Source organism: Centruroides vittatus, unplaced genomic scaffold, assembly GCF_030686945.1.
Source record: "Centruroides vittatus isolate TY-2023 unplaced genomic scaffold, ASM3068694v2 contig_400, whole genome shotgun sequence".
NCBI lineage: Eukaryota > Metazoa > Arthropoda > Arachnida > Scorpiones > Buthidae > Centruroides > Centruroides vittatus.
Genome location: NW_027122215.1, coordinates 3,323,593 through 3,341,826, shown reverse-complemented (window position 1 = coordinate 3,341,826; position 18,234 = coordinate 3,323,593). Strand labels below are relative to the sequence as shown.

General features: G+C 27.6%; 1 protein-coding gene across 2 annotated transcripts in view; it reads left to right on the top strand.

Moving 5' to 3' along the window:
- Positions 1-9,883, top strand: part of LOC136976467 (lachesin-like) — a 64,188-nt gene extending 54,305 nt beyond the window's left edge. The window contains exons 8-10 of one of the 2 annotated variants that reach the window (XM_067271752.1): positions 1,888-1,962; positions 7,487-7,579; positions 9,139-9,883. In XM_067271752.1, the coding sequence (XP_067127853.1) occupies positions 1,888-1,962; positions 7,487-7,579; positions 9,139-9,203 (233 nt within the window). In that variant the 3' untranslated portion in view covers positions 9,204-9,883. Of the gene's footprint in view, positions 1-1,887; positions 1,963-7,468; positions 7,580-9,138 lie in introns of both variants that reach the window. The other variant, XM_067271751.1, reaches the window with a different exon arrangement.
- The last annotated feature ends 8,351 nt before the right edge of the window (positions 9,884-18,234 follow it).

The following is an 18,234-nucleotide window of genomic DNA, read 5'->3' as shown; positions in this document are numbered from 1 at the left end:
AAAAAGTTTCCATCCCTCCCTCCTTTTATTTTTTCTTTCTTCAATCATAATTTTTTTTTTACTTCTAAATATATAAATTTTAGGCATGTTCTCTTCGATTCGTCTTATATTTATTTATTTTACTTTATTGTTATTTTTTAAATTTTAAATCAAACGTTACAATACACTTAACCTGTTTAAGAGGAGATCAAAAGAAGCGTATTAAATTTATTCCTTACTAATTTATAAGAAATTATTTTTTTATATTGATATTATTTAAACATTTTTTTGTTTAATTTTTATCAATTAGTGTATGAAATTTAAATGGGAAGCTCGTGAAAAAAATCATATGAAGAAAACAATCTATTCACATTTTAAATTAAGTATGGAGAGACTAATGATATCTCATAATCATCAGCAGTCTACTTGGCCTATTAAACTGGCTTTTTTTTTTTTTTAATTTTCTTTGGGTAACTTGTTTTCCATCTAGTCGATATTTCAGATTAGTGTCAAACAAGTCTTTGAAATGTTTCAGTACGAAACACTTTAACTTCTTACATTCTCTAGATAGAAATTAAATATTCTACGCTATTTCCAGGCGTGTGAATAAATTTATTTGACTTTTTTTAATGAATTTTTTTTGCATTTTTCATGTATTTATATTTAAATTTACTCTTTGGAAAGTGTGAAGATTATCAATACGAAAAGCATTAAATATTATAAAGACCTGTTCTAGAGATAAATTGATAAATTTTGCTAATCACTAAAATATATTCACTCTTGTTGGTTAAATCCATTCATCAGTAGAAGATATTTTTTAAAAGAAATTAAACTTTTATTTTTTTTAAATTGAATTTTATTGAATTTTAATGGATACAGAAAATATAAATTTTAAAACCACTCTTTTTATTTATCAAAGGACAGCAAAACTGTCATCACGTTCTGAATTATACAGTAGTATGATGTGTTTTTACTTATACATTACTATAATTTTTTTATAACTGAAAGTGATAATGTTTCTCATTAACTCGTTCTACAAAAAATAAAAAATTACAACAAAAAACCCTTGCCATTTTTTCGTATGCACTTCACTAACCGAATCTATTTCTCTTGGGCAATTGTAAACTAGTTCTCATGGAGTCTATAACTGCTTAAGGGTCTTGTTTCCCTGTTGAATTCTGTGACTAGGATTCTTAGCCTAGTCACTTTTTTTAAGGGGGAAAAACTTCTATTTAAAATTACTTATCCATCTCGTTTCATCCACTAATTTATTTAGTAATTGTCAATAATCAATTTACTCCGAATTGAACTAATTTAAAAAGGATGGTAATCATTTAAAGTAATACTCTTGGGCGTTTATGAAGAATTTTTCAATATTATAAAGTGATTATAAGAAGAAATTTTAAGTGATATTTTTATTCGTTTCTCGATAACTATATTGATGATAAAATTACGAAATTTTCAACACAAAATTTGGAAAAAATTTAATAAAAATTATCAGAATATAACTTGTTAATTATTTATAATAGCGCAATATTTTTTTATTATCATTAAATATTTACAGGTTTTCTTATAGGTAGATAAATAATGCATCCATAATTAACAAGATATTTCGATTTTAAATTGAATTTAAGCAAATTTATGATGGCAAAAACTTAATTTTTCTACGAATAATTTTAATAATTAAAGTGAAATTTAACTATTTCTTAGAGCAGTTAAGAAATACAATGTTTCAAATTTATTTACCAGCTTTAAAAAGGAGGCGAATAAATGCTTTATTGGACGAATATTTACGAAATTAGCCGCTTTTAAACAAATTAAATAATAAAAGTATTGCTATTTATAACAAATTTATATTCTTTATTAAAACTATGTATTTTATTTAGTATTTCTGTATTTTTTTTGTAGCATTTCCTCAGCATCAAAGTCTAGGATCGTCTCACGAACTTGGAGAGAATGACAAACGTCGACAATCCCATCGAGGTTAGTTTCCAAGATAATTTAAACTTCTTCCTTTGCATGTAATCCACTATAGAAATATTTTCCTATTTAGTAACATCTTATTGCATATATATTGCATCGATATTTAAATTTTCATACTTTCTTTAACATAGTGCATAAATAAAGAATAAGGAACTGACTGTCAACTAAAATTTTATGCCATAACTAATTTAAATTTTGCTATTTTTTGTTTTATTTATAAAGCATTGTTTTCCTAACCCAATCGATGTGTAAAGGAGGAGGAAAAGTATAATTTAAAAGCAAAAAATAGCTTATATCTGATTAAAAATTGTAAACTGTTAATCTTAAGCAATGTTCACGTTATCAAATTTAATTAATTTTTTTGCTATTTAATATTAGAAAATATTTTTTATTAATACGTGCGTTATTTTTTTTATTTATAAAATGGTATTATTGTCCAATTTTAATATTAAAAATGTGATTTTTTAAATTAGATATTGATCTGTAAATAATATATTCAATTTTGTAAACGATCAGGATGATTTCTGTTTTATCAAAGGAGCAAAATAATTCAAAATCACATATTTATCGGGTGTCAAATAATTTAATATAATATACTTCAGCCTTATATAATTATGGAATAGAATTTATCTCACTCATGTGGTCACCTTTGGGGCAATACTATTTCTATCCACATTAGTGAAGTAGCCACTAATGTGGATAGTCTCACATAAGTGAGACTAGCACAAAATTAACATACAAAACTGTAGAGTACAGCACTTAATTCTATCACAAGATGAGTACAGATGATAAAATTAAACAAAAAATAATACTGCTCAACCTTTGCAATATACTTTCATATAGGGTAATGTATTATAGAGTATTAAAATACATATGTGCTGTACAGTGAATAGAAGGAATCAATATGTTCATGAAATGGTAGTAGAGGTTTTGTTTAAATACTGTATTTTAACAGGAGAATTCAGAAGAAAATAAGAATTTAAATATGCAGAAGTGTTTAAATGTCAAAATAAATAATGTTAATAAGTAAACTGGGTTTTATATCAGGGTCTGGCATTTCTTCTCGTTGAGTGTTGCGAGTAACAAATCAGGGACATGGATTGATTTATGTAGTTATATTTTTACAAAATACAATCAAATTTTGCGTAAAATTATTGAACAAATATACAATATTGTCTTCTTACTGAAATCTGTAGATAAATTTTAATTTGTCGAGTGTAACTAAAGATATATTTTATTTGAACAATTGCCGGAATTATCTCAACAGACTCTTCCAAAACTAAGCTCAATTACAAAGCTCAGTAACAAAGCTCAATTCTATTTAAAGTGCTTTAAACACGTCGAATTTAGGTCTGTTCTGCCCTGTTTCGTTGGCCACATAAATGGGGATAAGGACATTTAAGAGAGGTTGAGGTGTACACTTATACGCAGTTTGATTTGTATTAAAACTTATAGGGGAATTTCAGGGGTGGCCACATAAGAGAGGAATTGTTGTTTACATCACAAACAATTATTTTCGATTTAGCTCAGTTAATGGATGACTTTCTTCACAAACCACCTTGAAATAGTTGAAAAAAAAGGGTAATTTAAAAAAGACGATTGAGTTTAATAGAGAATTAAGAATATAATCTACTTCAATAATATAAATTTATATTTTAAAAATATTTTTTCAAGTATTAGAGTTGGAGCTCTCCTTGTTGATTTTGGATACAGTTCATAGTTTGTTGACATTAGCTTGAATATATAAATATAACACAAGAATTCATTTACTGTTTCTTTAACCTTCACAAAGTTTTGTTCGATATTAAAACTATGCACATTCACCTTTATAAACTTTAGAGAAGAGAAGATTGCGTGGTTAAAATGGCGTGAATCTTACAAAAATCACGCACTTAAAAATTTTCATAATTTTATTAGCTCCAATCTTAAAAAAGAAATTTATTTTTTTAAATCAATTCGTTTCAAAGCACCGAATGCCAAAAGGAATTTTTCATATATTTTTATATTTATATAATTTTCTACATAAATTGAAAATCCGATTCGTTCAATTTTCTTTTTTTTTTCTTTATCCTTAATAAATATGTCTAAAACCATATTAAAATAAAATGAATTGAGTATATTAATTAAATAAATTTAACATTATATAAGCACTTTTCTATATATATATATAGGTTAGCCCAACCATAGTAAAGACTAAATTACTGTCTTTTATTTACAAATCTCATTTAAAATTCTTCAAAATGATATCCTCTTGTTCAATATGTAGATTACGATGTTTTTGATCGCAAAACAACGCACAAAATAAAACAGTTTTTAGGCCATTTGCATTTAATTTAAAATATATGCTCTCGATTTCAGTAGTGTCTTGCCCCTGTACATCATACTTTTCCTGTTAACAATAGAGTCATGCCGGTCATCCATCTGACTCTGTTGAGGAGAAAATTTTTGAATCGAAATAACGTGACTTCCGTTCCAAACCGGCGTTCGTATATAGTTAATCGAGGCCTCATGCCGTGAACTTTACACATCTGATCTCGACTTTCATCTACCTAACTCCGTTCTCGAGATTAAGGAAGAATAGATAGACAAACTGACAAACAAATGCCGGTAGGAATTTATAGGCCGGCAATTTTTGAAAATTGAAGTCCAAATACGTCGCTAACACACAATAAAAAACACGGTTAATTACTTCCGAGTAGGGCCATCGAGAGGGGGAAAACTACATATTCCCCCCGGACTCGGAGAAAGCGTACGTGGTTCCTACCTCATAAATTAATGCTAGTTTTACTACGAGAAAATATCTTTTTATTAATAAAGAAATATTCTACGTATTTCATTTATTCAAAAACAGAAAAAAGGGCCTTCTCTACCCAGACCCATACAAGCCCCGACGTCCTCTACAATCCACTATCCACTTTCTACGTGTACAGAGCTAGAATTTTTCTATTTTATTCTATATACAAACATTACATTTAAAAAAAGAGAAAAAAATTGATTTAAAAGTGTAAAATCATTTTACTGAATAAATGCACCATTTCCTCTTTAGGCCGATTTAAAATTGGAAACTTTCGTCGTTAAAAAATGATTAATGTTTCATTTGTCGTAGATACTTTATAGGCCCTATAGTAAATGCTATAAATTATTTTGTATTGCTACTACAGTAACAATTCTCCTTTAAAAAATATCCTTTAACGTTCAAATTTTGTCACGATAGTACAAGCAGTATCGAAACCGTGATACTATTATAAATAGAAGTAAGATAAGGATTATTGAATAGATGTAGTCTAGCTTTTAAAAATTCAACAAGAGAAGTTTTTATTTAAAAAAAATATCTTTTCTTTATTTTTTTTTAAATTAAAGAAGTATTTTTATATAGAATTTGTTAGCTTTATATATATATATATTTGTTCAAGACTTTTTTCTATAAAGAAAAGGAGCAAAACTTCCAACTAAACGCTTTCGAATTAATTTTTAAAACCGAAAATTTCTAATATTAAAATTTTCTCTATAGAAAAATATATAATGCAAATTTTTTTCGATATTTATGAATAATTTTTTTTAATATTAAACTTTAAAATTGATTTTTTTAAGGGGAAAAAACTTGGAAACGGAATATTATACGTTCCAAAGTAAAAAAGAAAAAAAATTAAATAAAATAAATTTGGGAAGGAGCCAAATTTTCACGTAAATCTATTTTTAATTTAAGAGTTTTCGAGAGAGAATAAAATTTTTATATATTAATATTTTAAAAAAAGTTTATTTAAATGGTTTATATTACTTATTTTGGTGTGATCTAAATTATAAGTGGTTACTATTTTTAATATTTAAATAAAGTTACATATTGATGGGATTTAAATAAAATAAAAAATTTGGAGGGAAATGTTTATATATTAATATATATATATATATATTAGAAAGAGTAAATATTTTGATGAGATTAAAAATAAATGTATTGAAATTTGTTTTTTAAATAAAAAAAGAAAAAATAGATAAATTTTGGATGGATTATTTAACAAAAAAATATATTGGGAGGGAGAAATTTTGATTAAAAAAATTTTTTAAAAATAAATAAAAAATGAAATTTCTTATCTATTATATTTTTTATTATTATTTTAAAATACTTTTACGAATAAAATTACATAGAAACAATCAGTAGTCAGTTCTTTATGCAAGTCATTTACATAAAAAAGAGGTACTCACTTGAAAAAAATCTACTTAAGATAATTAACTAAATATTGAGAATATTTTTCTCATTTGTAGGCCTTAACACTCTATTTATTTTAATTATATTAAAAGAAAATTTTTCTTGCCTGAGCAAGATTTAATTCCACTGCAAAACCGCAATATTTAAAAATACGTAACACGGCACAACTCTTAAAAAATGAATGAAATAAATCAGCTTATAAATAGCAAAAAGTGGAAATTTAAAAATTTCCGTAGAAAAATACATAAATTCATCTGCACACGTAAACTTATAACGATCCGAAACTTAGAACATTAAAACTTAACTGCAAAGAATAAAGCAATGAAGAGAGAAGAGACGTTAGAGATTTATGGAAGTTTGAAAACTTTTGGTCAGAATTCGGTCGACCATAAAACAATCATGTGTAACTATTTTATAACTTAATTGATTCGGTTTTCCTTCATAAAATTTCCTTTCGTCTTCATCTGACGATATTATAGATTCACCATCTGCGACGTTCCAACTTAAAATACAAAACGCTTGCTAAAAGGAATTGGATCGAACACTGAACCAAATTTGAATGCAATTGAATTCCATCCGGAGCAAAAAGGGGAGCGGGATATAAAAAGAAGATATTTTCCAAAACCGAGAGATGAACCAGGATGCAGAATATTCGAAACCAGATGAGCTTCTTCACTCTATATGTCGGTAGTAAGTCTAATTTGGTGTATACCACAAGGAAAAAAAAAGGAGAGAGAACTCAATTCCCGATCTCTATATCCATTTCAATTTTTTTTTTGTACGATTATATTTCTATTTCATTTTTTAATAAGCGATTTACATAAGGTTTTTTAAAAATTAATTTAATGAAAAATTTTCGATTTCTTTTAGCTTATTATAAATCACCCTTGCGATTCTTGTACGGAAGGAAAAAAATATCAAATATGTCCATTTTATATATATATATTTTTTGTAAGGATTGATGCACTCATATTTTCATAAAAATCCTATATCTCTACACATATCCTTCCTATAACTCAAACGATTCGCTCCATTTTGCAATTTGTCCATATCTCATTCTTTAACCGTAGCTCATAAACGCGTTCAACATTCCGTACCATAAACATTTCATACATTAAAAAGAGCGAGAAAAAAAAGCAAAAGAGATTTGTGAGTTTCCTTTTAACTCCATAAAACATTAATGGCATAAAATCAATTTTTGAGATCGGAAAAAAAAGGAAAGAAAAAGGAAAAGAGATTCTTCGGCGAGTGACAAATATTAGCAATAATGCAATATCCTTACATCTGTAAGATAAAATGTAGGTTTTGTTGTTATTTCAGACGGAAGCTATCACATATCGGAGGATGTGAAAGCTGCTTTAGAAGACCACAGTCTGTCGGAGAAGAATCATGAACTTACGAAGTCAAATTGTGGTGAGTGTGGCGTGGACGTGGAACATGTGTCCTAGCTCGTGTCACCAGAGATCCATCAAGTGTCACCAGCTGCAAATGGCATCTTACTGTTTGTCTTAGTATAAATCCCATGGGATATTTAAATCCTTTGCTTGCCTTTATTCTTTTACTACTTTCCTAGCTTATAAGATCAAAAGTAATAAGTTTCCTTATTAAATAATTAATTACTTATAATAGCAATAATAATAATAATAAGTAATCTTTCTGATAAATCATATAAAATTTATGTTTGATTCTTAACATTAACTTCTATCTTTAAGCTTCTTTCTATTGGCAATCCATAAATTTCACTTTCTTTTCTGATTTATGACATTTATATTATTCCTAATGGCACATTTGGGAAATTTTATTTTTAAAGTTTTACTTTACTTTAGAGAATCCCAGCAACTTACCTTATTTACAAGTTTCTTTACTATTTGAAAATCTATAAAAATTATGCTTTCCAGTATCCGTCTTTGGGATCTATGCTTACTTATCTGATCAACATAACTATATTTTATGTTGTAAATCCTTAAAATTATTTCTTATATCTTCTTTTATTTAAAAATCTTCAATGTCATCTTTACTTTAACACTTGTAAAGTTTGAAAACTCTATTTTTAAGCTTGTAAATCTTCAAATATTATTTTTAGTATTGAATTTTTCTTTCAAATCTTCAATGTAAAAATTTATTTTCTTCTAAATTTTCAAAAATATTTTATTTTTTCGACTTATAAACTTTTACAAAGACTATTTAATTAAGTTTTATTATTCGTCAAGTCTTCCTGTGATTTAATTTCCTTATTTTTTATAATTATAAATATTTTCTTGCTATTTGTTTTGAATATTTTTTTCCTATTGATCTTTAGAATAATTTTAAAATATAAATAGTTGAAGTAAAATATATTTTATTTATTTATTTAGAATTTTTCAAGACGATTAGTTTACCTCATTTGTTTTTTCCTTGTTTATAAACTCGATAAAACTATTTGTCTTTTTTCATTTCTTTTCTGTTCGAATCATCCAAAATGTTATTATTTTAAAAATATAATTGAAAATTATTGTTTGCATCATTTTCTTTATTTACAAAACATTCTATTGAGTAAAGTTTTTTTTATATTTAAAATCCTAAAAATCATCTTTCCTTCTGCAAATTTTACCTTAAAATGTGCAGAAAAAATATCATCATCCCTTCTAATTTCGAAGATAAATTAATTAAAATTTCCATAAATTTCTTTCTTTTTCTTAAATTTAAAATAATTAACTAATTTCTATTTTTATTCAAATTAATTCTGTTTTCTTCCTCCCCGAAGATATATTCTTTAAAATTTTAACTACTTCCTTTCCGTTTCTTCAATTTATTTACAATTTCTACTATTTATATATAAAAATACAATAAATTTTCATATTTTTGATAGTTAATTTTCTTAAATATAACAATATTTAATTAATTTATTCGTAACTTTAACCATACAGTATATAGAAATTCAAGTTTATGGCGTTCTAACATTAATATATATTATATATATTGTTTTATTGAAGGTACAACAATGACGATATTGTGGAATTCATTAATATTCACTTTAACCGTTTGGCTGGCAACATAATATCGAACGAAAGAAGACAAGTGTTGGCATTTAGTGATTTAGTGGACTTACTATCACAGCTGGAATTCCGGCAATTCGTCAGAAAGACGACATTGCTCGGATCTGCATCTCGTCCACTAACATTTAGAGAAGACAATCCCATTAGTGACTGAAGTAGTAAAAAAAAAAACAAAATAAAAAAATATCTTTCCCTCTCGAAAAATAAATAAAGAAAAAAATAAAGACGTCCACCGCAGTAACGTCGAAGTCCACAGCAATAACTTATATGTGTCTTGTATTAAAAATATTTGTTATGTATGCCGAAATTTGTTACATATATATGTATATATATAAATATATATATATATATATATATATATATATATATATATATATATATAAGTGGGTTGTTTACGTGCATTTTTGTGAAAGAAATGGCCAATATTGGTGTTTGTGAGAAGTACAGTAGAGGAGCCACTTTCATGTGTAATGATGTGGGAAAGAAAAAAAAAAAGGAGTTATATATATAAATTCAGGATATTCCTGATATAATATCTTATATTTGTGTAGGATTGAATTAGTAATGGAATTTATACTTGAATGTGTGTGTTCTGTTCACTTATTAATAACGCACATTATTTTAGTTTTATGTATCCTTTCATTGTCATGCACTGTTTGTAATAAAACTTGAAAAAATATAATTTCTTTTATGATTTTTCTTTATATGTAATTCGAATTAATGGGCATACATTTCGTACAAGCGGGATATCTTCCATATTACACACATGAAAATAAAAACTTTAAAAAAAAAATCACTGAATACTGGTCGTGGATTCGTGCCTTACCAACAGGATGGCCACGTGGAGTTTTCCGCATTTATCCACGTGTCTAACACTTAAATAGGACCCAGTTTCCTATAAAAAGTCCTCCCGGGAGGCATCCCTGTTGGCAGTTTGACCACGTGTTGCGTTGTCGTACACCATCAAACCAAACCAAAAATTCAAAATGTTTACATGAAATAGAATTTTAGAACAATAAATAAATTCTTTACAATTTATTTATTTTTTAATATTAATTATGGATATTGAAAACAGGATCACTTTTATGTAAAGTTTTGAGTTATTTTCAGAAAACGTTGATATATTTATAAAAATTTATGAATTTTTATCAAATATTTACCAATATAATCTAGAAATTAATTTAAAAATGTATTTAAAATTTCACATAAATTTTTATACAGGTTCTAAATTTAAAAAAAAAAACCAGCTTCTAAAACTTTTTCTTTAATTGAAACCTTCCGGATGTTAACCCCGAAAACGTTTCAATTAAAAGTTTTTGACTTCTTGAAAAAGATTTGGAATTTGTTGTATTATTTTTACAGAGATTTAATCAAAAAATTTCCAATGAATTCGATTTTTTAATATTTATTTTAACTTAAAAAGTTATCAGGATATCGCGAAATTTAACAAAAATTTTCCTTATTTTACCACGAAATTATATTATCAATATAAAATACATTTTACTTAAAATTACATAAAATTACAATTTCCATTGAAAAAGTAGTACTAAAACACACAAAAAAAATCTATACAATTTTGTTAAAATAATCAACGACAATTAAAGTAATGCAAACTCTTATCTAGAGAAATAATTAAACTTCCATCAAGCTCTAAAACTTTGGACTATTGTGAGAACTTTAATTAATTTTAGAACTTGAACTTATTAAAAAAATATATAAAAAACTTTCCTCAAAATTCCTAAATACTTAACAATTTACTAATTGCAATTGCAATATATTAATCATCGACTCAAGTAACTCAGACTCGAATTAAATATCTTTACAAATCACGTTTCTTAACAAAAGAAGCTATAATGATACTGGGAGCAATTCTCTTTATGACATCATTTACATACATAATCCCAAAATTAAATGTAATCCCGTTACAAAAATTCGATCGAGAAATAGTAAATTGGTTGGACAAAAGAACCTGAGCTGGCACGTCTGATAAAGTCTTCGTCTTTAACATTGTACAGTGAAGAAGAGAAAAAGAAAAGAAAGGAAAATTCTTCATTCTTTTCTCGTTCTTTTTCACAATAGAAGGTTGTAAAGCATGGAAAAAGAAGAAAACTAAGAGGGAAGGGAATAAAAAAAAGAAGAAAAAAAAGGTCGCGTTGTTTCGAAGTATAGTTTCAGTCAATCGGCTTTCGAAATGCGGGTTGGTGAAACTTGAACGATTCTAAAGTAAATGGCACTTCTTCCAGATTAGATAAAGTTGGAGGAAGGTCGAGTTAAGGATTACAAGACCCACATTATTTTTAGCTTCGATACTGTACTTTTTGATGGTAAGATTAGAAGGTAGTGAAAAATCAATGTATTTCGATAGCCCTTCGACAGTTGGAGTTACCGTGTCATTAAAAACTAACTTTCTGGGGGGTTGAAAAACTAACCAAATTGATGGCTACGATTTCTCTTACCTCTGCTATTTCTTGTTAGCAATTTTGCTACTCGTGTACTTTTTTTTGCGTACAAAAATTGTTTTTATGGTTTTGAAAATCAGTAAAGATTTCTGTTTTATTTTTAAATATTTTAAAACGAATTTTTTTCGTATCGAAGTGTATTGCTTGTATTAATTACAATACTGTGCTATTTTATAAATGTAAAATTTTGCTTGAAATTAGGTTAAAAGGCAAGTTTTATAGAAGAAAAACGTTTAAAATCGATAATTTATAAACATTTGTACAGCTATTAAACAGTTTTTTTTTCTTTCGTTATAACGAGTTTCGTTAAATGGCGTATATTGCATAATCGATACGAAACTTAAATTGTTTCTAAAATATAAAATAATGAATTATTATACAATTTTAATATTAATTACATTAAATTTTAATCTGCATAATACGTATCAATCGATTGCAAGTATATTTTCGTTGGGATATACAGCATTTTGTTTCTTTAGTATAACTTATACAGTATATATATATATATATATATATATATATATGGATTTTTGATGATTTTGAAAGTGTTAACAGTTACTGTTCACTCTTGGTTGAAAATGGACTATAAAAATGTTTTTGTTCTATTTATAAAATCTAGCAAATAGCACCGTTTAGAATCAAGTGGCAAATGGCATGAAGTTGGTAATGTACTGTGAGACACAAACATATACAGTACACGCGTGATGTCAGAGTGGCTATGATAGATGATGGACAAGGCTGAAATATGTTGATCGAATGTGCAACCCAAAAAAATCTTCCATCAGCAACGTAAAAAACAGAAAAAAAATTAAGTTAATCGCTTATACAGAAGAGAACCAAACGATCATTTTGTAAATTTCCTTTTTTTTCCCCTCTTCTTTCTTTATTCAATGTTTATACAAATAACTTATAAATATTTTTAAAAAAATGAAAATAATTTATTAATATTTATTAAAATTAAATATCAAAAATTTGAATTTTTTATTCAAGAAATTATATTTTAAAAGTGAATATTCGAGCACTCTTATTGAACCTAATTCGGTTCCAAAACGCTATTTTATTTAATCATTCTTATGCATTAAATAACTTTAACAAATTCAATTTAATGTTTATTTTAATGACTTTTAAATTAATGAAGTTGAATGAATCAATTTAATTTATAATTATGAAATTAAATTATTTTTATACCGTAATTTAGTGAGTTAAAATTAGTATGAGGCAGCATTGTTGAATTGTATTGAATTGGAGAGCGTTTTTGTTGGATCAAACTTATTTATTTCTTTATGTATTTAATTATTAGGAAGGAAAATATAATTTCCACTGTCCATAAACTGTAAATTTAAAGTTAATGTATGACATTTTATTCATTAGGGAATCACAACTTTGTGATCTTGAGAACGATACTGACCTACAAGCAACCAATCAGGAACGATGATTTTTTTAGCATCAACAACAAAAAGCTATCCTTCACTTAAGTACTTTATGCAAGTGGAGCAATCAGAAGGACTTGTAGAGGAATCACGTGGTATGGAAAGATAGGAAAAGCATTTAAAAAAACTCCAGCCGTAATCTAACCAAGCAAAGAATGATGAATGGCGTCTTGTGAATGATGGATGATACGCAGAACTACCCCTGGGCTTCTCTCAGTCATCCATAGCACTTGTCCTGTCATCGCTTTATGCAGAAACCGAATAAAAATCTTCTATACCAAATTAATAGTGACGTTTCCAAAGCGTGGAGGTAAAACACTCCAGAAAAACCCTTATCCATAAATAGGCTTATGTTGTATATACCTTGCCCACTCGGCCATAATAAACAAACTTTCTGAAACCACCAGAAAAAAAAAAAAAATGGCAACAAAAAGATTTTGCTCGATACAAACTTTTATACGAATTAGTTTGTTTAATGTTAGAAACGACAGAAAATATCTTACATTTCTGTGAATTAATTAACTAATTGTATAGTATCAAATACAAATTTTACTTAGAGAACTTTATTAGTTAGTCTCATATATATTCGCTATAAATATTCATAAAAATTAATGATTATAGTGTACAGAACTCTTTTAAGAAAGCCATATGTTATATTCTATCTTGTTTAATTAGTAATTTGGCTCACTTTTATGCAGTTATGTAAATATGGAATATTGAAAGATGTAATTTTGATGTAGTATAAAGCTGTCAAACTTCGTTTATACAATGCAGTTTATAGAAAACTTGAATTTTAAAATATATTTTCCATTTATAGAAAAGTGGCTTAGATAAAGACATACTTTTTACAATTAATGATTAACATATACGCGTTACATGATACTCCTTTTTGACATGTGATGCGTCACTGTCCATATGTTTACACTTGCAATGTCGATAGGTCTGCATTATACAGGATGTTAACCTTCTTTTTTTCTTTCTGTCGTCTTCAAATATTTGAATTTTTGGGAAATTTTAAATTACAATAGAAACTTTAACAAAAAAAAAACAATGTTTTGTGTTATTTACTGTATAAATTAATATATTTTTAAGTCAAGTTTTCTAGTTAATTAATGAATGAAGTATGTAAAAGTAAAATAATAAAGAAAAACAGATTTTTCTATTCAATTTTTCCAAATTTATCATAGTTCCATTAACTTGAAAGAAGATTAATGCGCTTAATTTAGATTTTATAAAGTAGTTGCTATGGGAAATTTAGTAAATTCTGGATGGTTTGTGAGATATATAATTTTTTCCTTCGTCTTTTATATTTTTATGTAGTAAAGATTTTAATTATGAAAATTTAAATCAATACGATAAATTAAAAGGTAAATTAGTTTTTAAACTTTTATGAATGTACTACAATTTTTCAGCTATTCTCTTATAAAATTTCAATTAATTCTTTTATAATTTTAATTTTTAAACTGATAACCGATATATTAAAGCTTTAGCATCATTTTTCTATCCCTCATCATCTTGTAGATTTACAGGAGAATCAAAGATGATAATCACACTAAACTTATATAAAATTTTATATTCTAACTACTTAGGATATACTTAAAGTGGATTTTATAAGTCTTTATGATTGTAGATGGTGACTTACAAATGTTCTTTTCCGCTTTTTATTGATTTAAAGAAAAATAAAAAGCGATAATGTCATCGAACTTGGTTGCATGATAGAGTACTTTGATAGGTTTTAGCGTGTTGAATGCCAAGATGGTAGAGCTAAGACCAGAAGGCTTAGAAGCCTTAAATCCATTTTTCAATCTTTATCGATTTACAAAATATCTAAAGAGATAAATATGCCAAACTTAGCTAATTTATTTATGTTCTCGATAGTTTATCGATTTATAAATATATATAAAATACCGAACTTTTAACTTATTTAAATATATGTAAGTTTTTTTAAAAAAATTTAACTTTAACCAGCATAAAATTTAGTGATTTAGTTCAAAATTAGTGCATCATCAATCTGGATAAATAAGTTCGTTTATGTTACACTCGAACAAACTTTAATTCTATCAATGGAACATGTTCTGTAGTGTTAAACTTGTCGGATCGTACATCATTAATAGAAAACGAAGGTGAAAAACCATCGATATCAAAAAAAAAGAAGAGGAAAAAAAATTTGTAGTAACTTGGTAAGATAAAATACCATATACGACTTTAGAATTTTTATCAAGTGCCTCCGGTATCTAAACAAGTTTATTTATTCATCATACTGACTACAAAGTCAATTACTTTTAGAGAAATCAGTTTTCGGGCCTATTTGTCAATGATGCCTTAAGGCTGCACCCTTACGATCTCAACGAATTTTAGTTTGAAAACTCTCGACTAAGTTGGTATATTTTAGACATATAACATTTCTTCTTTTTTTTATATATATATATTTTCTTTTCTTCCCAATATGTTTATTTTGCAATCATCGAAGTCAAGCTGATCGATCGAAACGCGTTTGCTTTAGTTTCCCCCCTTTTTTATCCAACTAAAAGTCATTTATCCAAGTCTTCTATTAACTTTTAAACGGATAGGAAAGAAATGCCTTCCGAACATCAAATTCTAATTATAAAATACAGCTGCGTTTCCCCAAATGAAAATGAAAGAATTGCAAAGGTGACAGTTACTATTTTTTTCCCCTTCCTAAATCGAAGATTTTATAATCTACAAGCTGTTCGGATAATGTAAGAATAAATGGTGATTCCCATACATATAAAGTATAGTTTTTTTAAAGTAGATTATTGATTAGATTCGATTATTATTATCGTTTTTTTAAACAAATAAACATATTCACACTTAGGCAGTAGAAAAATTTTACTCAGATCGTTACGAATCAACATATTCAACCTAAAAAATGACAGCCGGATGGCCAAGGCGGTTAGTGTCAGCATGCCGCTCTGAGGATCCGAGATCGAATTCGAGCGAACAACCCCGAAATTTTTCGACGGTTGATCTGTCTTGGAGATATCTGGCCTCGTCCCTTACTACCCGGCCTCCCTCAGTGTGGGCCTAGCCGAACCAATGATAGATATGATTAAAAAATGGACCTCTTATTTTCCACAAAGCGGTTTCAAAAATGAAAAAATTCCCTAAAAAATTAAATTTTTGATGAATTCAAAACTTTATTCTTCTTCCTATAACAAAACATATGCTGTTTTCTCGTTTTCTATACAATTTATTTCACAGCTTTTAAAAAATTAAACGCTCGATACACGTAAATTAATGTCGATTTTACCTACTTATAAAGAAAAAGTCAACAAGTTTCTTAAAAAATTATTAAATTCTTTAAGTAATGTTTGCTTATATTAATTAAGGAAAAAATTACGAGATGTATAGAAAATTTCTTTAAAAACCATTTCGCTTAAAAGTATTCTTAATTGTTAACAAGGAGAGAAAATAGCAGTTCCATCAAGTAGCGGTTAATAGCATCGGATGGATAAACGACTATAGCTGATCTAGCTTCCTGTACGTGAAGCTTGTACATCAGACAGTTCTTTATCCTTCCAGCATTGAAATCTTAAAAGTAACAGATGTCATTTTTTTCATCGCTTATCGAATTCATTCTCATCGTTTTTTTTATTTCTCTAGTATTTGAAATCTCTTGTCACGTACCCAAGCATTTCCAAGGATTTAAACTAGTGTATCACATAATCATGATTTTTATACACGTTCATCAGCTACTATAAAATATTTTACTATCATATTTTTTATGTTAACATATGTTTATAAATTAGATTCTGTTAGCTATTGATCAATATTTACATCCCTTTCTTCCGATAAAACAAACTTTTTTGTTCCAGATCAATCGAAGCGAAGGGAAAAAAGGAGTTGTTTAACTTTTATTTTTTACATTCTTTTTATGTTAATAATGGCTTTTATTTAAAGAATTATTATGTGTTTTAATGTTAAATTATTAATGTAAATAAACAATAATCAGAATAACTAAACTGTTACTTTCGAGAACATTAAATCATTGGGAATGTTACATGTAACGGATGCCACTTGCGAGATTTTTAAGCAATTTTCACTTTCAGACTCATACATCCTTATACTTATAAAACTTTGCACGTTTATCAGCCCGGTTATAATCACTATTTTCTCAAAATATTCAATATGTGAGTGATGTTCGGTCATTGTATAAACGCTTTATTTTTCGCAGCTGCTTCATCACCTATGTAAATATTACCAAAAACTTTATTGCAATCGATAGGTGAGTAGCGATTATGTTGGTACTAAGATTGATTCTTTCATGTAAACGAAAATAGCGAAGTTGAGGCCGAAGTTTTAAACGCAAAAACGTGTACGTCGGACGTTCAGCGCCGCTTTCCTGTAAGCCTAGAAGTTTGACAATGGTGTTTGGAAAGTCAGTGGAATCGTGCTCGACATTCCAAACGCCATTGTCAAACTTCTAGGCTTACAGAAAAGCGGCGCTGAACGTCCGACGTACACGTTTTTGCGTTTAAAACTTCGGCCTCAACCTCGCTAATATATTTAACAGCCGATCTTGCAGCGATTTTGGGCATTCTAGAGTCTCGAGTTCTTCGCATCCTCAGACCCGCACAAACACGCTTAGAGATACTGTTGTTTTGTTTCTTTTTAAAAACTACTCTTTCTACTCTGTGGGCACTAAGAGGGTCTTTTTTTTATGGGGTCGGCCAAGCTCACATTGGGGCAGCTAGATATGCCGACATATTTGGACGGACAATATCCTAAAAAATTCCCGAGATGTTTTCGACTCATCCGGATTCGATTCCGGGTCCAGGTTGACTCTTAACCGCTCGACCATCCGCTGTTTAGTGTTTTGGTTCAGTACTCAAAATCCACTACTATATAGGATCTAGGAAAGAATGTTCTAGATCCTAATTAATACCTGGATTACTAGTACTGAACTAAAACAAAAGTTTCTCCAGAGTGTATTCTTGAGCGTGTGTTTAAGACACCAAGAGTTTGAAGCTTTGATAAAAAAAAAAAAAAAAAAACGTAGGTCGCTTATTCCCATTGGCAATCTATCTTTTTAAGTATTAAGTTTTACATTACTTATATAAAAAGATCTACGTTTGCCTAGGCCACTGCACTAGGCGCTAATGATAGCCGGTGAACGTATCTTG